At 56.6% G+C, this 26,649-nt stretch overlaps 2 protein-coding genes across 9 annotated transcripts in view; both read right to left on the bottom strand.

Annotated features, from left to right (window-relative positions):
- Nucleotides 1–10,608, bottom strand: part of BRD4 (bromodomain containing 4) — a 40,341-nt gene extending 29,733 nt beyond the window's left edge. For 3 of the 5 annotated variants that reach the window (XM_069881553.1, XM_069881557.1, XM_069881558.1), the window contains exons 1-2: nucleotides 9,612–9,705; nucleotides 789–881 (exon numbers count right to left, since the gene is read on the bottom strand). The gene's annotated coding sequence lies outside the window, so the exon portion shown is untranslated. Of the gene's footprint in view, nucleotides 1–788; nucleotides 882–9,611; nucleotides 9,706–10,420; nucleotides 10,496–10,569 lie in introns of those variants that run through there. The other 2 variants (XM_069881554.1, XM_069881556.1) reach the window with 2 other exon arrangements.
- Nucleotides 10,609–11,839: 1,231 nt separating this feature from the next.
- AKAP8 (A-kinase anchoring protein 8) lies at nucleotides 11,840–25,459 on the bottom strand. Of its 4 annotated transcripts, XR_011339519.1 has the most exons (15): nucleotides 25,360–25,459; nucleotides 24,141–24,179; nucleotides 23,856–23,888; nucleotides 22,801–23,080; nucleotides 21,314–21,923; nucleotides 20,820–20,964; nucleotides 20,164–20,211; nucleotides 17,867–17,963; nucleotides 17,401–17,542; nucleotides 16,741–16,834; nucleotides 16,087–16,217; nucleotides 15,456–15,551; nucleotides 13,907–14,099; nucleotides 13,181–13,774; nucleotides 12,561–12,650 (listed from the first exon to the last, which is right to left on the bottom strand). XR_011339519.1 is itself a non-coding variant. In XM_069881567.1 (14 exons), the coding sequence occupies exons 1-13, from the start codon at nucleotides 25,376–25,378 to the stop codon at nucleotides 12,144–12,146; spliced, it is 2,241 nt and encodes a 746-aa protein (XP_069737668.1). In that variant the 5' UTR covers nucleotides 25,379–25,459; the 3' UTR covers nucleotides 11,840–11,945; nucleotides 12,125–12,143. The 4 variants fall into 4 exon arrangements, 2 of the variants coding, with proteins under 2 accessions (XP_069737668.1, XP_069737669.1); XM_069881567.1 differs by lacking the exons at nucleotides 13,181–13,774; nucleotides 13,907–14,099 and adding an exon at nucleotides 11,840–11,945 and having other exon boundaries at nucleotides 12,125–12,650; XM_069881568.1 differs by lacking the exons at nucleotides 13,181–13,774; nucleotides 13,907–14,099 and adding an exon at nucleotides 11,840–11,945 and having other exon boundaries at nucleotides 12,125–12,650; nucleotides 20,164–20,208.
- Nucleotides 25,460–26,649: the final 1,190 nt, after the last annotated feature.

Here is a 26,649-nt window from a genome sequence, read left to right as displayed (position 1 = left end):
CGAATTCTCCCACCCGAGATGCCAGGGAAGCAATTGCCCATCGTGCCTGGGCCACATCTGCCAACACGCACACCTCGGAGACAGTGAATCTCTCGCCAACCAGCACTTTAAAACCAACAGTTGGATATTTGGGATGATTTTCCTCATTTATGACCTTTCTGGGCAAACCACCAGGAATCAAACACAGCCAGAAGGGTGAATTCCAAGCAAAGGCAACAACATCGTCCTCGCAGCATCTCATTTTACTGAGCCGGGTGGAATGAGACCTCCCAAAAGGCTCCCAAAACCCCAATCGAGCTGAAAGAGGCCAAATCCGGAGCGGTGGGAGCCCACCCACGCGCCAGGGAAGCCAAACCTCCCGTCTGACATTTCTGAAAACCAGAGAAATACACCAGGAGACTGAGAATTCCCATTTATTTCCCACGTGGGAAGCTTCTCCCTGACCCTGCACTCTCACCTCTGCTTTCCTGTTCCTCCTTCTTATCTTCCCTACTGGAACCAGCTCCCAAGTTTAAAATCCTTCAGCTACGGAAGCGTCAGGACAATTGAGTTTGATCCAGCCCTACGGAAGCTGAAGGTTTGTTCTCTGCCACCAAACATCTAGCGGTAAATCCAGCAAAAGTGGTGCCGGTGCCGCTTGGAGGAGGTTTTACTCCATCCAAAGCACTCCAGAAGGCAATGAATGCGGCTCATCCACGGCTCTAATTAATCACTGTAGCCCTAATTTCCATCACACCCCAAAACAGGGATTACAGCCCCAAAACGAACCACGTGGTGATAAAACCCACCTGGAATTGGAGTCGACCCTGCGGGCGTTGGGTTCCTCTTCACCAGCTGCACCCTCGGACCTTCATGTTCGGAGCTACCACGGAAAGAAAGATCTTGAAGGGAAAGGAGCACAAGTTAATTCGGAATTGCAACCAAATCAGGGCTAATTTCCATCCTCCACCTTCTGGTTCTCTGGATTTCAATATTCCTTTGTAGGAAACGACACGGATGGGTCAGAAATCCAGGAATCCTTGAAGATGAAAAGGAAGAAATGTTTTCCTGTGAGGGTGCGGAGGTCCAGGCTGCCCAGAGAAGCGGTGGCTGCCCCAGGAGGGGTTCAAGGCTGGGTTGGATGGGGCTTGGAGCCCCTGATCCAGTGGGAGGTGTCCCCATGGCAGGGGGGTTGGAACTGGATGATCTTTAAGGTCCCTGCCAACCCAAACTATCTAGGATTCTATGATTCCCTTCCCTTACTTGCAGGAGCAAACCCTGAAGGCCCCGGGAACCCTGGGCAGCCGCCACTCTTACCGGAACAACCCACTGCTCCTGATAACTTCAATCTGTTAATTGATCATCCTCAGAGATGAAACCTCTGCAGAAGAACTAACTCCCACGTTCCCAGCCGGAGCCTCCAGCCCGGGAAGACATTTCACGCAGCGGGAGACGTGGTGCCAGGAACGTGACTAAACTCGGAGGAGCCGGGCGAGGCGACATGGAGAGCATCCTTCCTGCTCCCACCGGGATTAAATCGGGAGCAAACGGATCGGAGGAGGCCCCGCACTCCTCGTTAGGCTAACGAGTGACCTGAACTCACCACCAAATCACTCCTCACCAACTTTCTCTGACGAGGCAGGGAAGGACGCATCCTCCTGGATACGCCACAAGACTACGCAGCAGTAATTTTCATGAGATGCCCCTGCTAATCCCCATCACAGAGTCAATTACTCGTTTCAGCCCCAATTAGTACACGGGTGAGGTCAGAGAATGCAGACTCCAAGTGTCTAGAGCCCCGAGCTCACAGACTCCGCTGAGGAACATCAGGATCCTCCCCGAGCTCTCCAACCCTGGTCCTGGTCCAACCCCGCAGCCCCGTCTCTGACTGCCCAGCACTGGGAGGATCCCAGGTTGAACAGAGAGGTGGTTTGGGTTCATGGAACCACAACTCAGCTCTTTTCCAGTCCTTTTCCAAGGTTTTTCCCATCAGCATCCCCTTCCCTTGCTCAAACGCACCGAATCCACGGCTGTCACAGCTGGATCTCCCCCGTCTAAAGCTCCTGCACGTTCCCACCTTGAGTTTTTCAATGGATCGGGAATCCACAGGAGGCCACCAACCTCCTTAAGCTCAGTTTTAGGAGAAAATCCTTAATTCCAAGCTCCCAAAGGCACGTTTTATCGACAACTACCTTAAAACATCTCAGAGACAATTTCCTCCCAAAAAGTCAGAATGACCGCAAGGATCCTGATCCCACATTTAGGTGCTGAATCCAAGAGAGTCTTGCCTTTAGGCCAGGATTTTTAGCCCACGTGGGATCCAGACCTTGCAACATCGCAATGCACTGAATTCCCACTCATTCCTGCTCCTCTGCAGCTCCACAGCTCTGCCAAATTCCCACTCCTCTGCAGCCTCCTTGAATTCCTGCTCCCCTGCTTCCCTGGGGCTCCATCAAATCCCTGCTCCTCTGCGGAATTCCTGCAGATCCTGAGGCCACAACTTCTCAGTGTTTCGTTTTTCCTGGGCCATCGACTCCCACAAGAACACAGAGCTCCGCTAGTCACCTCTCCAGAAAAAACCGAGCTGGGAGGCAAGGAACGCTGAGCCAAGGTCAGATAAGGAGGAGAAACAACCCCAAATTTTTAAAACCAGAACTGCGGCGCCTTCTTCTCCCCCCCGGGCTCTACAGCCAGTTGGAATTCTCCCCTCGGACCCTAATCACGACGCGCAGCTCCGCAAACAAACCCAGCGCAAGGCCAGCGCCGTCCGGAACGCCGGCACAGGAACGTGCTGCGTCTCCTTTCTCCCACAACCCATTCTACAGGGAATTCTTTGGTCCAACCCTGAACGCAGGGGAGAAGCAGGAAAAAACTCCCTTTATCACCCAAACAGCACCTGCAACTCCAAAATCCCAACGTGGACATCTCGGAAAACCTTGTGACTGGTGATAAGGGCTCCGGTCCCGTCCCCCTACAAGGATTAAACTCCAGACCCCAGGAACCGGCTTTGCCCGCGCTTGGGAACGTAACGGAGACGCAGCTGGGCCTGGACCAGGGATGCTGAAGGTTCCCGGCGCTGGGGTCGAGGTCTCACTCCAGGGTTTTATCACCTGGACCTCGGGAACAGCCACCCAGGCGAGATTAAATCTACTCGGTGAAAGCGAATACGATGCAGTCGGAGACGGTAATTCCCCCTGACAGGGATTTCTGCCACCTCTGGCGCCAAATCCCAAACCTCAGCAGCAACTCAGGTGGGAATTTAGGAAAACTCAATTAAATCGCTGAGTTTAAGGCAATTATCACGCACCGCGATCACTTCCCGCTCCCTTTGGATACTGGGGAGGGCAGCGGGACTCAACGGAGCAGGTCAAGGGGTTTAAAGACTCGCAATTTAAACCAGTTTCTGCTGATTTTCTTTCTCTGGGTGGAAAACCAGCACCTCCTCAGCACTGGGCAGAGCCAGCCTGGTCTGAGGAGAAGAAAACCCGGCCGGAGCCTCCAAGTTGCCTCCCAAACTGCTGCTGGGCCAGATTTCTCAGTGTCACCTTCCAAACTGAGCAGATTGGAGGCAACGGGAACCCAATCCCATCCCTGCTTCACCCTGACTTCACACACAGTCACGAGGAGACACCAGGAGCAGCACAAATACCAATTTTTGAGGCGGAACCTGGTTTAACCGGAGCCGTGGGGTGGGATGTGGGGGCCCCTTTTGGGTTATGAGGACACGGTCGCTCTGGCACAGCCGCAATGTGGATTTACAGCGAGAGGAACAGCAACGTCCCCTCCCATCCAGTCCCAAACGCAGCCATTTCCACCCCTACCCAGCAGCTCCACAGGACGAACGTCAAAACAAGCCCTAAAAACCAGGATTCTCCCCAAAGCCGAGGCTCCTCTGCAGCCTCGCTCCAAAGTTGACATCCCTGCGATGCTTCCGAAGCGGAATTGCTGCCTATTTCATCATAACTCTCCCCAGGACCCAGGCTCCCCCTGCCTCCACAACTGCCTTTCCCCGGAGCCATCGGAGAACCGGATAAACCAGCCCGGCGAGGGATTTCTGAAGCTGTGAGCAAAGTCATTTCCCTGCTGTGCAGCTCCTGTACGTCCTGCTCCTGTCAATCGTCTTCCAAAGCAGGAGCTCCTACGGAAAAGGTGAAGAATGACGGGTTCTGGGTGGTTTTGGGACTAAAATAGGTCAGGAAAGCCGGAGCTGCGAGGAGGATTGATCCCACTGTGGTTCTCTAGGACTGGGTTTAACTCAGGACTGGGGTTTGGAAAGCCCAGCGCCCACCACACCTTCACTGACTCTTGCCGATGGGATTAATCGCCACTAGTTAACTAGAGGCAGCCCCTCGGTTCCAACTTCCCCCCTCGTTTTCCACAAGGAAAGTGTGGAGTCAAAGGGAACCCTGCTCGGAGGAACTTTAAACTGGGTTTAACGTTCCAGCAGTGAAGCAGCCGAGAGGCTGCTCCATTCCCAGGGACTCAGTCACTGCCACTTAGCTGGGAAAAAACTTCCTGCCCCAAGGATACTGGTTTTTAAAGGTTATTCCTCTCACATTAATACCTTCAGCTAGTCAAATTAGCATGGAAAGGGCGAGGGGTGATTAAGAACTGCCTCATGACTTTAGCGAGGGAAGGAACTTCAGGAATGCGGCTTTGTTTGGTGTTTTAACTCCAGAAACAGGGAGCTAGGAGGCCGGAGCGCGGAGGAGTGGGAGCCCGAGGACACCGCAGGCCTGGCTCGGGTGGGAAGCTGCAGGAAGCCCAGAGCAAGCGGAGAGAGGATCCACAATGGGATCCTCTCCAGAATCCCAGTTCCCGGGGCCAAGGGGAGCAGGGGTCCAGGGGAGCGATGCCACTAGCTGATAGGAACCTGCAGAGGAACAGGATAAAGAGCAGTGCTTGCTCTTTAAGTAGCTTGTAAGCAGCCCGCTGATGCTAGGAGCGCAATCTCTGGGATCAATCGCCTGAGAATGACTGCTCTGAGTGAAATCTCCAGGATAAAGCACCTCGGGCCCAGCGCTCCAAGTGAAATCCCAGGATAAATCACCTCAGGCTGATTGCTCCAAGTGGAATCTCCCGGACAAATCACCTCAGAACAGCACAAAGAGGTTTTCCACATGATTTTAATTAGCAGGTCCACCATAATCCCAATCTCCAGGCCCATTTTCCTTCGGGATCACGGTTCTGAGCCAAGCTGACAGACAGCGACTCAATCCAACCCATAAATCCCAAGTTTTAATTTATTGAACCCAATCAAACCTGAATGGCTTTGTTATCGCCACCCTGAGCCCCACAACCCCTCGCAGCTCATTAAACCCAATTAATCTCAGCACTAACAAGGCCCCAACTTTCCCCACTATCAGCCCAAGGAATCGGTTTTCCACAGGGGAAGCGGTTTCACTCCAGCACCCCTGGAGACGCCCTCGGAGCTCCCTTCACCCTCCCACCTGGACCTCACGTACTCCGCAGGCTCCTAGATCCCAACGCTTCCCCCTGGACGCCAGAGTTTGGGGGATTTCTCTAAAATCCAGGACTTTTTCACCTCGCAGGCCAGGTCTGTCCTTACAGGATCGCTCCAAAGCCGTGCCGGGAGCTCACAGAGCCCAGTTCAGCCCTGAATCCGTTATTCCCATCACTTAATTACCAACACCGAGCATCTGGGCTCAGCTCTGCCTAACAAAGCTGCAAATCCCACCCACCCTCAAGCTTCCAGCCTCCCCGAAACCAGGAATCTTTCCTCAGAAGGCGTCATACCCCTCCGATTCCCAACCGCTCGGCGCTTTCCCAGGCTCCCTCGGGAGTTTCTGGTTTCCGGATGTTTGCCGAGTCCTCGCTGCTACCGGACGCTTCCTGGTTGGGGCTGGGTTTATTATTTTAAGGCCGTTCCATGGTTTTCTGGCTCCGCGCTATCTCCCTCCTCCTCCTTTGTCCTTCGCCGGCGCCTCAGAGCCAGAGTCCGGGGGCAAGATAAGCCCAAGCCTTTTGGAAAAGTTATAATTAGTAACAAGTGAGGCCGCGGACCCGAGTCGGTAACGAAGGGATAAAATTCCTGCTCCCAAAACTGCCGGGAATGGCAAAAAAGCCGCTTCCTCCCATTAAAACAGCGCTTGGAAAAACCAGGAGGTGAGATTTGCTCCCAGGCCACAACTTCCCAAACACTCTGGTCTTGAGAAATTTGGATAAAACCTCCTACTTTCCATCCAGTTCCAGGTGAAGGCACAAAATTCCTGCAGGAGAAGCCTAAAAATATCCTGAAAGAGGGAGGAAGGAAGGAAGAGGTTTGTGCCTCTGCAGGTCTGGGTTCTCTCCAGGTCCCAGCTGGGAATTTCAGCCTCACTTCAAGGTATTTCCCGTCCTTCCCGCATTCCAACATCTCTCCCTCAATGCTCCAAGCGATATCCAAATCCGTATGGAAAACTCGCTCCCTGCGGAGCCTCCTCTGCACGGAGGCGTCTGTTGTGGGGCAGGAGACGCCACTTCAGGCCCCGGCGGTTTGCAGCGCGTGGAAAATGCTCCAAATCCTTCAGGATCCACCTTCCCGGGGAAGATCCCAGAGGTGCTGGTGCTCAGAGAGGTCCAAGCAGGAAACTTCTGTGTTGAGATTTAACTTTCTCAGCCCAAAAACCCTTCTGGTATTTTCCCGAGCCAATATTTAACCAATATAAAAGCCTTTTCCATGGCATTTAATAAAACCGGAGGCTGCGGAGTGCTTGCTTGGAGCCAAACGCGGGGGTTTTATTGGGATCCGGCCAGCCCAGCGGGTGCAGAAATGACAGTGACAAACCCACCTCGCTGATCCCACACGGCACAAACCATCCCATGTGTCAGCACAGCGAAATCCCAGCCCATTTCCCATCACGGAGCTCTCCGTTCCGGAAGCTTTAGAGCAACACACCAGCTCCTTCACAGCTCAGAGACAACGGGGGCGTCTCAAGCCGGGGAAGGGAGGTATTTGATATTCCACCTTGGAATAACCTCGAGGAGTGGGCCCAGAGCAGCCAGGGGGCTTTTCCCAAGGGGAAAGCGGATCCCGGAGCGGCAGCAGGATCTCCGTGCTGGGATCCCAGCTCCACCGAGCAGCTTCCCCTTTCACATCCGTCCTGCGGAGCCGCGCTCCGAGCCACGCTGATCCCGAAAACCCAGCAGCGCTGTCAACCCCTCCGCAAACACCAGCGGTTCCTTATCAGAGACCTTTAACATTCCCGTTATTTCGCTCCACTACGAATGCTCCCGTCTCCCTCCCGAGCCTACAGACACTCTGTTTTCCTCCTTTTCCCAGCACAGACGCTCCAAACCCGGATCAAGGCCTGGATTCAAACCATTCCACCTGCACAATCCGACTCCTCCCCACCACACGCCTCGTCTGAAGCCAAGAAACGATCTGCCCTGGAACACCCAGAGGCGACACCAACACGCCAAGAGCCGATAGACGCATCCACATCCCTTCTCCGCTGCTTCTGAGAGGGATTCCAGCTTTGAAGCAGGGGATAGGGATCCACCAGCTGTGGATGCGCCGAGCCCACTGCTATTGGAGAAAGAAAAATTGCGTAACCTGCCCCCACGGCTCCAGCCGGTGACAGAGTCGGGATTGCCAGAACCGTCCTGCTCCCCACCAGATCCCAGGAATCCCACAGATCCCACCCCGGGCTCCCTCTCGGCAGAGCAGTCGGGATTTTGCAGGGGGGGGAAAGGTAAAATATCTCCCTGCAAACAAACGGACATTCCTGAACCGGCTCCAAGCGCCGTTTGCCAGTGGATAATTACCAGACTGGAAAGTTTACTTTGGAGAAGCTGCTCCAAATATCCCGGAATCCTAACGGGGGGTAGTTTTTACACACAGGCGATCACAGAAAAGGCAGAACATTCCTTAATAAAGCAAAATTGGAAGCACGGGAGCGATCAGCAGGACCGTTTGATGGGGTTGGACCCGTCCCTGCCCGTGCCGCTTTCCAAGCGAAGCACAACTCCCATTTCCTTGGGATTCGCCCTCACGGAGGCTTTGCTGCCCGCAGGGATTTAGCGAACAGCCCGTCACCTCTGCTGAAATCGCACTCAGACCAGCACAAGGTAACGCGGCAGCAACGGTTTCAGCGCTTAACAAGTCAACAAGGGATGGAATAATCGCAAAAGTCAGCTTTTAAGCCTTTTCCAGGTGGGATTTCATCCCCACGAGACGCTGCGTGGGAGAAACAGCCCCTGGTACGGCACATTTATTCAACCCCAGTTCAGGCGCAGGGAACTCCAACGTTCCCTTTGCCTCCGGTTTTCAGGAATGACAGAGCTCCAGGCAGCACCTGGAACCGGCCGGGGGTGACCTGAGCCAAACGCGACCTGGCAGCGACACGAATTGCGTCTCCATCGATCCCGTGCGCTGGGAACAGCCCCTGCGAGGATGAGCCGCTCGCCCAGCGGAGCTACAGCCTCAGTCAGGGGCTGCAGGGCCGGCACCTCCAATATTTTGGTTGCCCAAAGCGTTTTCATTCCATTTAGGCAAGAAAACAACTCAAACCTCATGCAAACACAGAACTCCAGTCATCGCCGTGCAAACCGGGAAACCCAAACTGCTCAAAGACAACAACGAGCGGTTTAAATCACTCAAACGGCTCCAGAACTCTGAGAGACAACGCAAAGAGGCAACCCAGAAGCTGATAACCGATGCTCTGCAAAGCAGACAGGTCTCCACCACTACCCTGGTCAACAAACTCGTTACTGACATAATTACCAGCTGAATTCCTTATATTATAACACCTTTCCCTATAAGCGACAGTGCTGCCTGTGTTTATTCCTAAATCCACACTGGGATTTGTGGGATGGAGTAAAATAACGGGTTTTATGTTGTTTTCTGGAAAACTTTAATATTATTTGGGATAAAAGTGATTCACGGCTCTTTTTTAAGTTCAAAAAGCCTCAGGGAAAGTGAAAACCAGCAGAGAAAAACAGAAAGGGGTTAAAGGCGGGGGAGCTGAGAAAGGTGAGATGAGAGTTTGTAAGGAACAGACTCTCGCTCCCTCCTGTTAGTTACGGGGATGAAGCTGATCTAGGGCCAACGGAACGAGGAGGAGGGTCTTCGCTTTCGTGCCAGCAGCAAATTACCCCAAAATAGGAGCGCGGGATGCGAGTGTCTGTGGGAAAAAGCCTCTCTCCTGCGGGATTCAGCCCTGGGGAAAGCACAGTCCCTCCTTCCCACCCCAAAACCCCCGAGGAGCAGCTGGGGAGCCTCCCCGGGCCCCGAGGCGAGCCGGGATCGCCAAGCCGCTCCTCCAAAAAGTAGAAAACAACCTGGAAAAGAGGAGAAAACGCGGCTTGGGAAGGTCGGGAAGCGCAGACGAAGCGCGAGGTGAAGGGCGGGCGCGACCATCGCCCCGGGGCGGCTCGTACGGGGCCTTGGGGGTGGCTGAAACGGGGCCCCGGGAGCGGAGGGCCCGCAGGGAGCAGCTCGGGGCCTCGGGCCCCGCCAAGGGCACCGGGCAGGCGCCTCCCCGCCTCGCCGCGACCGCCTAGGCCTGAGCGCGGGGCGGGGGCGGCCCGGGGGCGGCGGCGGCGGCCCCGGCGCGCGAGCCGGGGCTGGGTAAGGCCCTCCCCGGTTGCCCCCCCGGGGGGGAGAGGGAGGCGGCGGCGGCTTCACTCACCGCGGGGCCGGGCCCGGGCGCTGCCGCCGCGCAGGAGCCGCCGCTTCCTCCTCCCCGTGCGCCGACAAAATGGCGGCGGCAGGAAGTGCCCCCGCGCCGCCCCGCCCCGCCGCGCGCACTCTGCGTACCGGCCCGCCAGCGGCGTAACCCGCCCTACGCCGGCGGCGCAGCTCCGCGGGCGCCTACGCCGAGCTACGCACCGCGCTGCGCCAACGGCGCGGCTCCACCGGCGCCTACGCTCCCCCCCGTACGCTGACGGCGCAGCCCGCCGCACGCCTACGCTGAGCCTACGCCGCCCCCTCGCGCAAACGGTGCAGCTCGCCCCGCGCCTACGCGAAGCTACGCTTTCCCCCCTACGCCAACGGCGCAGCTCGCCCCGCACCGACACTGAACTTACGCCTCCCCCGCACGCAAACGGCGCGGCTCCGCGCAGACCTTCGCGCAAACAGCGTAACCCGGAGAGCGGCCCCCCCCCCCCGCTCCCAGCCCCGTACCGGCCGCTTCCCCCGCCGAGCGCCCGGGCGGTGGTTACGCAAAGCCGCCCCCCCCCCACCGCCTTTCGTTTGCGCAGCAAAGGCGCGTGACCGCCCCCCCCGCCATACCTTACGCTGTTTGCGCAGCAGGCCTCAACCCACCCTGGGGGCGGGGGGGGCGGGTTCCGCTCCGCAGTTTACGTAGACCGCCCTGACGCAGCGGCCGCATTACGCAATGCGGGTTACGCCGGCGGGGCAACGTAAGAGGCGTTGGTGAATCCCGGCTCCCGCCCCAAGCCCTGGCACCGCCCCCCCCACCCCCGGCCCGGCTCTCACCTGAGACGGCGGCGGCGGCGACGAGGGAGGAGGAGGGTGGGAAAGGGGGGAGGAAGGGGAAGGGGGGGGAGAGGCGGTCGCGGCGGGGGGAGGGGGAGGGGGGCGACGGCTCCAAGGGGCGCGGGGACCGGCAGCGGCGCCGCACTGACCTCACCGCGCTGCGCGTGACGTCACGGCGGCCCCGCCCACCGCCGGCCCCGCCCGCCGCGCGGCGATGACGTCACGAGGGCGGGAGGCGGGCGCGGCGCGCGGGGATGACGTCACGGGGGCCGCTGAGACCCCGCTGGGCTCATTGCAGGGATGGAAAGTGGGGGGAATAAAATAAAGGTCTTTGAGGGGAAAAAGGTGTGTTTTGAGAGAAAAATGTGTGGGGTTAGGGAAAAAAAGGTGTTTTTTGGAAAAAATGGTCTTTGTAGAGGAAAAAAAATGGGGTTTGCAGAAAAAGTAGGGTTTTGGGGGGGAAGGTGGGGGGTTTGGGGGAAAAGGGGTGTTTTTCTAGGGAAAACAGTAGTTTTTTTGGGAAAAGGTGCTTTTTTGGGGATGAAGGTTAGGGTTTGGGGAAAAAAGTTGGGGGTTTGGGGGTTAAAGGTGCTATTTTAGGGGAAAAAGCTGTGTTTTTGGGGGGAAAAAAGGTTTTTTGGAGAAAAAAAAGGTGGGTTTGAGGGGGAAAAAAGTGGGGGTTGAGAGGAAAAGGGTTTCCTGTTAGGGGGAAAGGGTTTTTTTGAGGAAAAAGGGGGTTTTGAGGGAAAAGAAAGGGTGGTTTGAGAGAAAAATGAATTTTGAGGGGGTGTGAGAAAAGAGGGAGGTTTGAGGAAACGGGGAAGGTGCCAAAAAAGGAGTTGAAGGAAAAAGGGGGAGGTGAGGATAAAGGATGAGGGGAAAAAGGGGGTTTTGAGGGAAAACAGGAGGTTTTGAGGAAAAAGGGGAGCTTTCGAGGAAAAAGAAATGGTGGTTTGAGAATAAAATGGTTTCTTTGGGGCGCGAGAAACAAAAAGGAAGGCGAGGGAAAAGGAGTTTTGAGGAAAAGGGTTTCTTTCAGAGAAAAAAGGGGGGGGTTGAGGAAGAAAAGGGGCAACAGAGCCGTTGCTTCCTTCTCTCCTCTAGGAAACGGGTTTGGAGATGGAGCAGGGGCCCCAGGCTGCAAATCCTGCAAGAAAAGGGGTTTTGGGGGGGAAACAATTCCCCTCAGAATGAATCTTTGTGCTCGCTCCCACTGCCCCAGCTCTCTGGGGGTAATGGAGATGAAAATCAATGTATTTCCCTACAGGAAAAATCACCCAATTGGGGAAATACTGAAATAAAAATCCCATAACTCATGGATTTCTGACATGGGGGAGAGGGAGACGAGGGAAGAGGGAAGGACCATGGCTCCATCCCACCACGCTCCCACTGCCCTTAAAACCCACGGAGCCACTGGGATGGAATCGATGCTTTTATTGTTTTTCCAAACCTTTCCTGTTTCTCTAAAATGCCCCCAAACCCTGGCAGTGCCATAGTCCCGCTCCGACTTTCCACGTTCTTCGTCCTGAAACAAGAAAGAATTGGCAAAAACGGGAAGAAATTAACCTTAACGGGATGAACGAAGCATCGGGGACGCTCCCTAACGAAGCAGCCAGGTCCCTCCCATTAAATTAAGGCCCAGACTTGGGTGCTGGGTGTGAAAAACTACAAGAAATCATCAAAAACTAGGGATTAAACCATTACCTCCCAAAAATATTCACAGTTATTCCTGTTGCGGCTCCGTAGCTGCCGGAGGAGCCGCTTCCTCCTCCTCTTCCTCAGCGCAGGCGGCCGCATCCGTGCTCCCGCTTTCCTCCTCTTTGCCTGCCCAACCCTCAGGTTCATTTTGGGGGGAAACAGCTGATTCTTGAGGATTTTCAGGAGCTGGAGGCTGCTTTTCGGTGGCTTCGGAAGGCGCCGCCGCGGTTGCTTCCGAAGGCGCCTCTGACATAGTCTCCTCTGCTTCCAGCTCGTCGTCTTGCAGGAACGGGGGCATCAGCAGCGGTTTGGGGGGCTGATCCGGCTCGCCCAGATTTTTAAGGAATTCCTCAGGTTTGGAAAACTCTTGGGAAGCTTCTGGCACTGGGGTAGCTTCCCCAGTTCCTCCTTCGCCTTCCTGGGCAGCCTCGACGGTGGCGGTTTCGGTCGCTCCTTCCCCGGCGCCGTCTCCGCCTTCCAAAGCTTCATCCACCTCCTGATCTGCGATTTCATCTGTGAAGGGATCTTCTCCCTGCGGAAAAAAGAGACGGGAGAAAGACAAGGAGTCATCTCCAGCGTGAAAACGTGGGGAGGGTTTGGTTTTGGCAACGGCCGAGTCTTAAAATTGTGGGAAAAAATAAAATCCACTGTGGAAAATCCCGAAGGATTTGCAGCGAGCGAAGAACACCGGGAAAAACGATCCCACGCCAGGGAGGAGTGGAAAGGATCCGTAAAAAAAAAAAAAACCCTGCGTGGTGTTGTGGGGAGAGACCCTGCGCTAAGGAAGAGCCGGCGCTGCCGCCGGAGCGTGCCGGCGATAACCGGCTCCGCTCCTCGCCCGGGAGGAATATTGGTTTAACCGGGACGATTAAAATCCAAAAGGAATTCCTCAACCCTCCGGCCAGTGACGCTTCCAGGCTCTCCCCTCGCCTGGATGGTTTTCTCAGGAGAGATGGAGTAATCCAGACGCGGTCGCAACCTCGCAGCCCTCGCCTCCTCCCGCCCGGAGGGGGCTCCGGGAACACCGAGACCCTCCGGATTTTGGGTTTGGAGCTGGTTTACCTTGATCCGGGCTGGCAAGGGATCCAAGCAGGGCTCCCCCTCGCCTCGGGGGGCTCCACCGAGACACGGGGTGAGCACTCGTAGCACCGAAACCAGGAGCTGCCGCCCTCGATCCCCGTCCTGGCCAGAGAGGAGATGCCCCACACGCCCCCGGCTGCCATCCGGGGACAAACCCTGCTCCTGCAATTCCCTTTTTCCCCCCTCTCGCACGTCCCCGTCTGCTGGGGACGGGAAGGAGGTGGCAGAAACCTCGCCTGGAATCTGATCAGCCGAGCTGGGAGAGGGGAGGTTTGATTTTTCTGGGAAGCGGGAGGCAAAACGCTCTCCAATTCCTTCCCGCCCCACTCCGGGGGTGGAGATGCCGGAGTGACACCGGCTTGGGAAGATCCATGCAGGTGGAGGAGGAACCTCAACGTTCATCTTCTCCGGCCGAGGATCCCGCCCCGTGGAGGTGACGGGGTGGGGGAACAAAACCAGCGACCTGGACCCCAGCGTCTGACGTCACCGGGATCATCTCCCGGGGGGAGCGAAGCCCACGCGTGGTGGGAACGGCCACGGCTTCCCACGGGAAGGGCGAGCCCTCTCGCCATCCCTCTGAGGAGGAATCGTGAGGCCGACGGTCAAGAACGGATGCGGCCACGTCTTGATTAACTAACGGCCCTGCGGCCTTCCTGCTCGGGAAGGTTTGCCGGCAACGTTCACGGCAGGGCGGCTCTTGGCATTTACCTGGAATCCTCAGATTTTCCTTCCACCCCTTTTCAGCCTGGTTTTGCACCTGGGAATGATACGGAGCCCGTGCTGGGATGGATCCGAAGCTCTCCTCCTGCCGCTGGCCAAAGGTCCCGTGCCGATGCAGTTAGCTCTGCCGGCAGCCTTTGATACCGGAGCTCATGAGGAGAGGAGGCCGTGCCTGCGGACCCTGGCAGGGGTAGACGGAGTTGCACTTGAGCGGTCCCGGCCTTTGTGGGGAGAGGGGGGATTTATTTATGTTTTAAATCTCTCGGAGAGATTGCGGAGGTTGGCACCTCCTGTGCCGCGAGGGCTCTCTCCTCCTCGGGTGGGGTTCGCCCTCACCCTCCTGCTCAACAGGAACGGGAGCGCTTTAGGGGACGCGGTTTAAGGGACGCGGCCGTCCCACGCCGGCTCAGCCCAGCTCGGCGGCTCCGCTCCCCGGGCTCCCAAGGCGGAGTCGCCGGGTTTATGGATCTGAGCACAGGCCGGGCCTGCCGAGCGCCAGCTCCGTCCGGGATCGGGCCACGGTCCCAACCGGGACTCCGGAGGGAGAGGGGAAGAATCTGCTCCCCCGCAGGGCACCGAGCGCCGGCACCTCCCGCCCTCGGCCGCTCACAAGGGCTTCTCCTGCCGGATCCGGGGCCGCTCCCGGCTTCCCAGGGAACAAGCAAGTAGGCAAAAGCGCTTCTTTTCGTCTTCGCCTGGTGGAGGAGGCTGCGACCTTCCCTCTCGTGGATGCGGACCTCGCCCGTTAAACCCACGCGGATACCGCGAGGAGCTTTGGGCTCGGCACACGCGCCCCCCAAGGCTGCCGAGGCTGCGCTTGCCTTCCGGGCTTCGTCTTTCCACACGCTGCTCGGGGCTTAAGCCAACCCTACCCCGACCTCTCCTCACGCTCCATCCCGGCTCTGCCGATCGGCTGGGGTGATCTCTGCCACTTCCCAAAGGAAGAGGAGGAAAAAAGGGGGGCTAAGGAAGGCGCTTCGGCTCCCAGAAACTGCACGTCCCCCCTCTGCCCCGGGATGCGCTGCCAGGAGCTCCAGAGCTCAGTGCTTTGAGACAAACCAGAGCTCGGCTCTCACAAGATCAACACTCCGTCCCTGATGCGAGGCCAGCAGGCGGGCCGGGAGCTGTACGCAGCGGATTCCATCCCAGCAGGACTCAAGCGGAGCCTTCCCGACCCTCCCGCTGGTTTCCCTGCACCAGGGAGGGACCCAGGGCAGCCCCCGAGGCCCCCGCACGCAGGGCGGCTTCGGGAACCCGGAGCTCCTTTGGCTCCTTTGGTTCCTTTCATTCCTTTTCAGCTTTGGATGGTTCCAGAACAGACCTACCCACACCTGGGAAGGAGGCAGCGGGTACGGGCTGCGAGCTCAGGAAAAACACACGCACGAGACGTGGGAAAGCGCCTACAGAGAAGAGAAACCGGACTCGAGACGCAGAAAGAAAACTGCAGTGGAGCGAAACCTCCGCTTCTCCCCTCGGTGCCGCGGCTCTGGTCGCTCCAGGATCTCGGCGGGAGCTGCCGCCTCCCTCGCTCACTCACCTTGAGGTATTTTTCCAGCATCTTTACAATGTGTTTGTTGTTCAAGACGCTCTTGGCGACGTGCAAGCTGGTTTTCTTGAACTGCTCCGCCGCCATCTGAAAAGGAACCGAAACCGGGATCAGGGGAGAGTTCAAGCTCAGAGTGTGAATCTAGGGTTTCCATTCCTTCCTCCTCCACAGGCCTCGGGAAGCCTGATCCCGAATCCCAGAAACGAGCACAAAAAAAGGGATGCAAGGGAGCACCCACAGGTCTCCTGCTACCAGGAGCCCTGGAGAACAAAATGGTTTGGCCCCAGCAGCTGGAACGCTCCCTGAATGCCCAGATCGGTCCAGGACAGAAACACCCACATCAAATACGTGAGAGAAACACAGAGATCACTCCAAGGGACGTGCATCCCGACTCCCTCCGCAGCTCCCACAACCCCTCTCTGGTTTCAGTCACGAATTCCACCTCATTTGCCAACTCCCCGAGCACCCTCAGAGGCTGCTTTTAACTTGAATTTCTAGCAAATCCAGAAGAGAAAGTCTCCTCTGTGCGTTTCCACCGTGTGCCTGGACACCGTGCCCCGCTGAACCCCAGAAAAGGCCCTAAAATCCCTTTTAATATCCCTGAATCGCTCGTGCTGCTCACCCTGCGGTTCCGGTTGTGGTCGGCGGATCGGAGGTGCCTCTGGAGAAGATGGTTCTGCGCGGGGATCAACATATCGCACGCCATGCAGTGAGCCGCCTCGATCTTCTTGAAGAAGTGTTCCTGGCCGATCCCTGCGGCGCAGATGAGCCGAAATCCCAAAGAAAGGAGACGTTCAGCTGGTTAACACCCTTCCACCTTCTCCAGCTCAATCCTTCCTTCCTCCCAGTTCCTGTTTCCAGATCAAAACTCCCGCGCCTCGCCCCAAGGAGAGTTTCTCTGCTCTGGAACGGATCGTTCTGACACAGAATCCAAGTGCAGGAGGAAGGGAGCAGCAACTCAGCTTCGCTGCTTTTTTAAAATCAAATACAGTATCCGGTGGCGTGAGCCGAACAGCACAAAAAATCCACAATTCCAGGGACTTTTCCCCTAATTTTAGTACCTGTGCTGCCGAGCGAGCTTCCCTGCAGCCTGTGGAACTGCAGGAGAGCATCGCCCCGTCCCCACCAGGATGTTTTGTTACACAAAACCAGCAAAAACCCCGCCCCAAACCTGCAGCTGAGCCACCCAGACACAAATTCCAAGCACCGATTCCTCCTGGGAGTGGTATTGATCTATTTTCCAGCACCGAGGGAGCGTGTAAGTGCAGACGCTCACCCTTAAAAGGATCCGGCTTCTGCTTCGCACCCTCCTTCTCCGTCAGCTCCTGGCGCCGCTTCTCGATTTTCTTATTCCGGTTGACGATGTATTCCTAGAGGGAAGGAGGAGAAAACTCAACATCTCTCAATTCACCGGGATAAACGAGGAGCGCTGAAGGGAAACGGGCTCTCCAGGAACACCGGCAGCCGATAAAAGAACTGGACAGGGCAGGGATCCTCCCCTCCCCACCCCACAGCAAGAGCTGGAAAGATCCAACTCCCTATCGCCACCGAATTCCTTGCGGGAGACCCCAAACCCTTGAAAAACGCCCCCAAAATGCAAACACCAGTCATCTGGACAACAGAAGAGCCTGGTTGTTATCTCGCTTTCCTCAGCTCTAAGTGTGCGGATGGCAAAGATCATCTCTGGAATAGCAATTCCCAGATTTTCCATTCAAATTCATCCAAACAATTTGCCCTCCCAACAAGAAAACTCCTGGGAAATAGCGTCATGCAATGGGATGTCACTGGTGATGCGTTAATGAGCAGCGACGTGAGTTAACGAAGCAGGGGGCTGGACGGGGATGAATTTGTAACCCCTTCCGGTCTCCAAGGAAGCCTGGAAAGGCAAAAATCGGAGCTGGAAAGGACAAAACCGGGCCTGGAATGTTCTACTTACCTGAAGAAACTCAACAGTTTTATCTGGGAGTTTGGTACCGATGTATCGCAAAGTCTCCTTGTGGAACTTGCTCTGCAGGTGCTTCTGGATCTCCTCTTCCTCAAAACTGCGGAACTTGCAGACGGAACAGGCGAACTGGATTCTAAACAGAGCAATGTGGACTGAGAATGAAGAATGGATGCAGCTTAAAGAGAACATCAAGAAGATGCGACCGTCCTAACAGCGAGGAGGCAGGACCAGCCCCTTTCAACACCGCTCGGGAGGGGAAACTCCACCCTGATCTGCGTATCCACCCCGCAGTGTTGTCCTCATCTTAAAACAGCCACGAAAAGCAAGAAATCCTGCTGGAATCAGTGTGGAGCCCCGTAATTCCCCACTCTCAGGAGCTCAGAATTCTCCCGCGCTAACGGGAGAGCTAAATTGGTGGCTATGCCTTGGGAAGGGCCTGGCTTACGGCTTTCCTCACCTGTCCATAGCACGATCGCGCATCCTGTCCCTTCTCCGCTGCTTCTCCCTCTTCTTTTTCACCTCCTCGTCGTCGTCCTCACAGCCGTCTCCAGACGCTGGGGAGGGGAATGAGAGAAACTGGAATGAGTGGCTTCCCAACCTGATGGCCGAGGGGTTGTAGCACCCAAATTCCTTCGGTTCACTCTTCGCTTCGGGAAGTCACAAGCTCTCCCTTTCCCAAGGCGGCTGCTGACTGCAGGGAATGAGGAGCCTCTTTCTGAGGTCTCCAGTACTGTAAGACCCAATCCCTCCTCTCCCACAGCTCCTCAGCTTCTCACTGCACCAGGACGTGCCGTTAGCAGAAAAAGGCTTGACTTTTACGCTGCTGAAGACCCTTCCCTCCCTCCCTCGCGAGGAGCTGCCCCTTTTCCCTATAACTGCTCCTTTTCCCTACAATTCCTTTTTTCCCCCCATTCACCCTTTTTCTACAAGGCTGAAAACGCTCCTTAAGGAAGCTCAGCAACAAAACCCAGCAGGTCACCTTCCTCGGGATGGTTTGGGGTACGTTCCTCCTGCTGCCTTCCCGAGAACTCCTTGATAATTCATGGGAAAGCTAAAAAGAACCCAATCGCTGCGGCACTTTGGGTTAGAAAGCCACGAGACGGAGCTCTGCCAGCCCCACCAAGCTTGGTAATGATTCACCAGCACCATTTTCATAGAATCACGGAATGGGTTGCGTTGGAAAGGACCTCAAAGCCCAAAGTTCCAACCCTTCCATGGGCAGGAACGCCTCCCATGGCTCAGGGGCTCCAAGCCCCATCCAACCTGGCCTTGAACCCCTCCAGGGATGGGGCAGCCACCCCTGGTCTGGGTAACCAGGACCTCCCAACCCTCCCAGGAGAACATTTCTCCTCGAGATCTCATCTCAATCTCCCCTCTTTCAGCTCAAAACCGTTCCCCTCACCATCTCCCCGCCCTCGAGTCCCTCCCCAGCTTTCCTGGAGCCCCTTTCCGCATGGGAAGCTGCTCTAAGGCCTCCCTGAACCTTCTCTTCTCCAGGCTGAACAAGCCCAACTCTCCCAGCCTGTCTCATACAGGTTCTCCAGCCCTCGGATCATCTCTGAGGACCCCATGTCCTTCCTGAAGCCTGGACACCAGACCCAGATCTCAGCGGAAGGCTTAAACACGGATTTTAACACCCAGCCACAGCTCGGTTTCCATCCAGAAAACAACCCAAGGCAGCAAGAGAAGCCACACGCCTGCTTTTTCCCCACATGGCGCCATGATGGAGGCACAAGGTGCTTGGGGTCGGTGTCTCCTTCCCCAAAATCACAATCCCAAACCAGCTGTGATGGATTCTGTTGCTCTGGACCATAGTGTTTTAAATCAGAGCTCTAATACACCTTCTATTTGAAAAAAACAAACCCAAACAGGGTTTATCCCAGTGGTTGAAGCCTCTGAGGCTTATTTAGCTTAAGATATTCCTGCTCTGCCCTGCGGTGAGAAGAAACGGAGTTGGTTTGGCATCTCCCGGCTAACCAGGAGAGGCAGAGCCGGAGCCCCGGCCTGGGAACGGGTCACAGCAGGAGCTGCACCAGCTTTCACCAGAACAACCAAGCTCTGAGGCGAAGCAGATGGATTCAGAGCAGGATTAATCCGGGAGGACGGCCTGAAAGGGGGTAACACCTCATCTTCCTCCACCGAATCTCCCCAGTTCTCCTGGAAAAGAGAAAGACAAAAAGGTGCTGGTGTTATTTATGGGGACGTAGTAGTTTCACAGCCTTCAACCAGGCCAGGGATTCATTAACTGTGGATTAACGAGTTGTGGATTAAAAGTCCTTTTAAATTCAAGTTCACAAATTAGTTCTTTTCCAGAGATTGGGTCGTAGGGCACTGCTAAGCATCGCTTCTCGCTCTCACAATTTAAATGCTGGGCAGTTGAGAAACACAGTGCCGGGAAACCAAAGAGCAACGACCTCGATCCAGCCCGGCAGAGCGACCGCTGGAACGGAAACAGCCGCTCACCGGAGCTCAGCCCCACGGAGCCGCACCACAAGCGGAGGAACAGGCGCAGGATCGCAGCCTTCCCACTCCAACCACTTTCCAGGCACCTTGGAACAAGTGGATCCGCCAGCGATCCCCGTGGGAGGACACGGGAGAGGATGGAGCAAACGCCTTTGCGATAAACGGGCTCCAAACGCTGTTTCTGGGCAATTTCAACCACTCTAGTGCCGTGAAAAGCACCGAGGAAACTGCTCGAGCGGTTCCACGTTCCCACATTTGCCATAAAGAATGATGAGAAAAAGCTACTTACACCTTTGTCGGCTTCATCTCCCGATTTCTCCTCCCCGTCGCCCTCGTCTGCTGTGAACAAGAGAAACCGCTCAGCTGGGGCTGGGACGCTTTTCTCCCACCCCAGACGAATCCCCACGCGCTGCGACAGCGACTCGGACCCCACCATGACGGCAAAAGGCTCCTGGGCTCCTCTGTAAACCTCATCCCTGCTCCCACGATCCTTGCCTTGGGCATCGCATTTTGCCACAGGCCACAAAATAAAGGAATCGCAGAGCCCGCGGGCTCACGGGAGCATTCCAACGACGTTAATGAATGACTGTCAGCCAGCAAACCTCTAAACAGAGGGGAAAGTGGCCCGTAAGCTGCTTGAGGGCAGGGAGGATCTTCAAAGGGGAGGGCTGAGGAGAAGCGGGTGCTGGTCTCTTCTCCCAAGGGACAGGCCAAGGGGGAACGGCCTCAAGCTGCGCCTGGAGAGCTTCAGATTGGTCATTAGGAAAAGATTTTTCACCAAAAGAGTCATCAGGGCCTGGCAGAGGCTGCCCAGGGCGCTGGAGGAGTCACCAGCCCCGGAGGCGTTTAGAGGACGGGCAGATGAGGTGCCTAAGGATGCGGTTTAGTGGCAGAGAGGGGTGCTTGGACTCAGATCTCAGACACTGGGGGTGAGGGGGAGCACGCACCGTTCTCCGTGTCGTCGCCCTCGCTGTCCGTCTTGGCCTGTTTGCTGTCTGGCTCATCTCCGCTCTGCGACTGCTTTCGCTTCCTTCCTCCTCCCTCCCCGTCCGACCGCCCTCCGGAACGGTTTCGAAAACCTCTTCTCTTGGGCTAAAAGGGGAAGAAACCAGTTGTATCACCCAACCTGAGGCGCCACAAAAGCTTAAAAATCCAAGGTTTCCATCATTCCGCTAATTCTTACGCATGTTTTGGCTAAGAAATGGTCTCAGAGCTGGGTTAGTGCCCCTGGAACACGGCTTTGGGGTAAGGAAAGCGCTCAGAGGGTCTGTTCTATGTGGAAACAGCTCAAGTTTGGTGACACCCTGCTCTGCCCAGGAAGGTTTCCATTATTCCATGGTGGAATCAACGGGAATTAGGCCTTCGGCGAAGAGTGGTGCCCACCCAGGCAGGAAAACAAACCCCAACGTTCCCAAGGAAGGAAAGGAGAGTGAAGACTCACCATGAGCGTGTTGGGGTGCCAGGGCACCGCCCCCATCCTGTCTCTGTTGCGCTGCCGCCCCATTCCATACGGCGCGTTCCCGTACCGGCCCATTCCCATGCCCGACATGCCCATCGCGCCGTAGTCGTAGTCTCCGTAGTCCCCGTAATCTCCGTAGTCGCCGTAATCCCCGTAATCCCCATAGTCGCCGTAGTCCCCGTAATCTCCGTAATCTCCGTAGTCGCCGTAGTCGGGAACGAGGGCTTGGGAAAAGAGCGAAGGGAGCCTGCTGGATCCGGCACCTCCCATCCCGCGCCCGCCCATGTAGTTCAGCTCGTTCCAACGAGCCGAGAGGCGCTCGGAGCTGGACGAGGGCATGAAGTGGTCGGAGCGGTTGAAAGTGTTTGGGCGCCCGCGGTTCTGGGCGCGGTTTTGACCTCGGCCTCGGATGAGGCCGTAGTTGTTGTTTCCTCGGTTGCGAGATTGATCCCGGCGGTTGTCAAACTGGCTCCCGAAAGAATCGTTCCGGTCGGTTCCGACTTCTCCGTAGTCGTAGCTGGATCGGTACATGTCGCGGTCGTTCAGGGAGGACCTTGAGTCGTACGAATCGAAGGACTCGAATCGGAAAGAGCTGCGTGAGAGGAGACGGTGTCAGCAGCCACAACGCCCCTGGGCATCGCACAGGCTCCCACCGCTGCTTTTATCACAATCCCAATACAGAAATGTGGAATAAAAATCATTTTAAACCCCGTGTACCCATCCCTTCCCATATCCCGCTCCACCTTTTCAGGGAAAATAAATAAATATCGAAGGAGTGTGGTTGACTGCTCGAGTATCCAAGCAGAAATGCCACAATCTCACTGATTTCCCAGCGCTAAACCCCTCCAAGCTGTGGTTTGCCAGCAAAAGAGACAATTCCAATGCTTCCCCAGGTCAAAGCTGCTTCTCCTCATCCCCGAGTTGTGGATTTACGTGGACGAACCCCTCAGCCCCGTGTCTGACCGCAGCCGCCGCCGCTCAACGGCACAAAAAAGGTGAAACCACATTTACACAGCGACTCCCACCAGGGTCTGCGTTGTTATCGCAGCAACAAACACCGATTATTGCAAAGCAAAGCTCCAGCCAGGCACAATTTAACCCAGTGGGAGTAAAACGAACAATTACCGGGGAAGAAAGGGTTCCAGAGCATAAAATTACTTCAAGAAACCTAACAACTAGAAATAAAATGCCTTCTGTGCAATCTAGGAATCGAAAGTCAACAGCATCCGTTGCTTTAATGCTCCCTGTGCACATCGGGGTTGAATCATAGAATCACAGAATCACCAGGTTGGACCCACTGGATCATCGAGTCCAACCATTTTGCATTGAGATGTGAAACGCAGACACAAGGACAGGTTAAAAATCAGCTCGTATTCCAAGCAACAAAGGCCAGACCGCGCCTGTGCAATTCAAACTCCTTAATCTGAATTCAAAGCTATTGTTTTATCCTATTAAAAGTAAAGAATCACCTCTCCTGGTCGTCCATGCCGTCCCCGGCGCCGCCGCTGCCCTCCTTGGAGAGCATATCGAGCCGCTGGTTGATCTTGGCGATGATGGAATCCGAGTTATCGTTGGCCGACGTCTCGGTGCCGTAGGAGGGAACGGGAATGGTGGCTCCGACGTCGGCGTTGAGGCTCAGCTCCGAGGCTTTGGGGGTCTCCCAGCTGCTGGAGGTCGCGGCGTAGTTGTACGTGGCCCCCGTGTTGGCCGCAGTGGTTTGGGGGCTGTAGTAGTCGTAGCCTTCATAGCCTGGGAGAGAAAATCCACGTTAATCCCGTATGATGAAGACGGCAGCACCGGGAGGAAGAGTTTGGACGTGAAAGGATCCCACTGGCAAGGGGGCAGCTGGGTTTCACCTCCCTTCAAGGAAATCTGGCTTCTTAAATGAGTAATAATAGAAGGAAAACCCTTCGTTTCCATCAGGTGAAGGTTTCAACCCACAGCCCGATGGGCGCTGCTCAATTTTACACCAAAGAAAAGAAGTTTTCCAACAGTCCCTCATGATTTTGTTTGGGAAAGTGTTCAAGCCAGCTTAAAACAGCCCTGCGATCCAAAACAATTAGCTAATTAGCTAATTGCTCTGAGAGGAAAAGCAAAAGCAAGTCAGGGTTTATTGAGGAAAGGTCAGCTTGCATGGAGAGAACTTTGCTTCTGCGCTGCCAGAATGACCTGGGAAAACCTTGGGATTCGAGGGGAAAACTATAGAATCCAAGTAAAATCAGTTTATGAATGTGCACATCCGGCTGTGCCAGAGCAAATAAGAAAGAGAGATGGGAAATAAGAGAACTTTTCCCATCCAGGAGCTGATTTTCTGCTTTAAGGAGCTGACGGGCGGCAGCCACGGAGCCGCAGAGGGGAACGCCGTAATGGCAGCACGAAATAGAGGAAGGAACGAGTGAGGAGGAGCAGTTTTGAAGCTTCACCGCATCCTTCACACCAAATTCCAGTCTGAGAGCTGAAAAACAGCTCCTTTCGCCACAGCCCGAGCGGGAAAACCCAAGCCTGGAGGAGTTTCAGCACTTACCTTGCCAACTCGGTGCGTTCGTGGCGTAGGTACCTGAGCAGGAGAGAGAAAAAAGGGTTTCAGCAACAAAGGTAACAGCTCAGAGACAGATATTGCCCAGTTAAATGCTACTAAAACTGCTCCACAGGAGGGACACGGGGAAGCTGGGACTCCCCAAAGTGAATTTTAAGGATGAAATGGATAATATATACTTTTTAATGTGTCCTGTGCTGTCTGGAAGGAACTAAACCCCGAGCTCTGACCCCAGCGGGGGCTCCCAGCCGTGCTTTTACCCCCCAGCCTCACCTTGTGTGTTGGTGGCCCCGGCGCTCCAGGTGCCGTAACCTGCAAGGAGAAGGAGGAGGGAGCGATCAGAAGGGATCGTCCCATCGCGACCGCGACTCTGCTGCTTCCTACCCGGCTCTGGGACCAGGACAACGTTCCCCTCAGCGGGGACGGGCTGGGAGCAGCCCGCAGCCTTTTTTCCAGGGGGTTTCAGCAACCTGAGGGGCAGCACAAGGCGGAATTAACCCCTGCCAAGGGTTTTGGAAGAGGAATCCAATGGATCGCGCTGCAAAGGTTCTCCGGCCCTCACATCATCCCCGTAGCCTCCTCTGGAGCCCTTCTAACAGCTCCGTCTCCTTCTTACGGCGAGGAGTCCAGAACTGGACACGATCCTCCAGACGAGGGCTCCCCAGAGAGGAGCAGAGGGGCTGGATCCCCTCCCTGGCCCTGCTGGCCGCACTTCTTTGGATACAGCCCAGGAGAAGGTTGGATTTCGAGGCTCCGGTTGGATCTCGAGGCTCTGAGCCCCCTCAGGGCGCTCCTCCTCCCCTCAGCACGCCGAGTCCTTCTCCTCAGCGCTGCTCCCACCCCATTCTCCACCCAGCCCGGGTTCCTGCGCGGGATCCCCCCGGACCAGGCGCTTTGAGCCCCTCTGGGCCCCTCCTGAGGGTTCTCAGCGCCCGCCCCCCTCCAGGCCCCTCTCGCGGGAGGCGGAGCCGCGCGGCCGCCATTTTGTGTCGTCGTTAGAAATGGGCCCGGCGCCATTTCCGCCCCCCCCCCCCCCCCCCAAAAAGGGGAGCGAGCGAGCCCCGCCCCTCGCGGCCCCGCCCCATCAGAGTGACGTCACGCGCAACCAATCAGCGACAGCGCAGCGCGAAGGGGCGGGGCCAACGCGCAAATAAAAGCGCCTCTGGCCCGCCCCCTCCGGAGCCGCTGACCAATCAGCCGCGCCGCGGCGATGAGTGACGTCACGCTCAGCCAATCAGCGCGGGAAATGGGGAACGGGGCGTGGCCAAGACAGCCGTGAGCGCTTAAATAGCCCCGGCGGCGCCGCAGCGTGAGTGACGTCAGCTTCAGCCAATCAGCGCGCGCGGCGGCTCAAGGGGGCGGGAAAAACACCTCCCGTTGGGGCTGAGCGCCTTCCCCCCCCCCCCCCCATTGCGACAGGACGGAGCTGCGGCCGCCCCCGAGAAGAGAGGAGGGACACGCCGCTCCCCGCGGCTCCCGCCCCCGCACCTACCGCCGTATCCCGGCTCCATCGCTGCGCTCCGGCCCGCGGCGCCGACACCGCCGCCCGCCCCTCAGCGCCGACGTCTCTGCGCACGCGCGGGGCGCTCGACGCGCCCCCACTTCCCCCCCCCCTCCGCGCGCTCCCATTGGCCGCGCTCCAAGGCCGCGCCCCCCTCCCCGCTCATTGGTCGCTCCCGCGCTGAGCCTCCACTTCCGCCTCTCTCACTGGCTGCCCCCGCAGGCCACGCCCCCTCGGTGCTCATTGGCCGAGCCCACCGGTGGCCACGCCCACACAGCCCTGATTGGCTCAGGCTCCTCAGGCTCTGAGGCCCCGCCCCCTCGAGACTCATTGGCTGATCCCACCCCCTCGCTGGCCACGCCCCCTCTCGGATGTTTCGTCCCTAGGCCCCGCCCCCTCCCCTGTCAATCAACCCCCTTCCCGCTCGGGATTGGCCGCCGCCATCTTGGCCCCTGGCCCTGGCCCTGGCCGAGCCCCCGGGGACTGGGTACAAAGTGCTTTTTCCCTCAAGTTTTTCCCCTCAAAAGTGATTAAAGCAGCTTAAAAAGTAAACAGGAGGAGGGGGACGAGGGAGAGGAGAGGGAGGATGCCCCCCGGCACAGCCCCGCTCCTCCTCCAGCCTCCCCTGAGCCACCTCATCCTTTTCCAAAGCTGTTTATAGATCTGGGAAGGGGTTGGAAGAATCCTCAGACTCCACCGGCTCCAGCTCCTTCCTGTGCCGAGGAGCCTAGAACCCACCTAAGGCCTCAAGAATGCAGAATCCCCTCCCTCCCTGTGGTTCTGCTTCTGCCTCTGTCCATCCCCTCAATAACGGATTTCATTCCTTTATCACCTGAACCGAAGCACAAAGCGGCTGAAGGAAATGGGTTTATTTCAAATTATGCAAGAAACACCTATAAATTCCCTCACGGATGAAGGATCGTGGGCTCCTCAGCTCTGCCTGGTATAAACTGAACCGACTTGTCGCATGGAACAGGGTAATAATCGTTCAATAGAGAAAGGCTGGATGCACGGAGCTTGAAATATAAAGAGGGAAGATGTGGAACTAGGAGAAAATTTATTCCAGTGGGAGAAGGAGCTGAAAGGCTGTTGGCCTCGAGAGAGATTTCCCACACACCCCCTTCTCTCCTCTCTTAGAGCCTTCTAAGCACCACCGGATTCCTCCAAGGCACCCGCTGTTCCCACAGCACCAACGGGAATCACGTTGCAGACACCAAAATATCCCCAAATGGGATGATGTCCCATTAATAAACCCACCTAAAAGGTGGGAGCGAGGGGCAG

This window comes from Phaenicophaeus curvirostris, unplaced genomic scaffold (assembly GCF_032191515.1).
Source record: "Phaenicophaeus curvirostris isolate KB17595 unplaced genomic scaffold, BPBGC_Pcur_1.0 scaffold_51, whole genome shotgun sequence".
Lineage (NCBI taxonomy): Eukaryota > Metazoa > Chordata > Aves > Cuculiformes > Cuculidae > Phaenicophaeus > Phaenicophaeus curvirostris.
The sequence above is the reverse complement of the archived record's forward strand: the minus strand, read 5'-3'. Positions and strand labels throughout refer to the sequence as shown.

What these genes read in the sequence shown, in the direction of transcription:
- AKAP8 (XM_069881567.1), bottom strand. An exon ending in GGGCGACGACACGGAGAACG is followed by an intron (nt 20,212 to 20,819) that starts GTGCGTGCTCCC and finishes TCTTGTTCACAG; the next exon opens with CAGACGAGGGCGACGGGGAG. An exon ending in GAAGCCGGATCCTTTTAAGG is followed by an intron (nt 16,218 to 16,740) that starts GTGAGCGTCTGC and finishes TCTGCGCCGCAG; the next exon opens with GGATCGGCCAGGAACACTTC.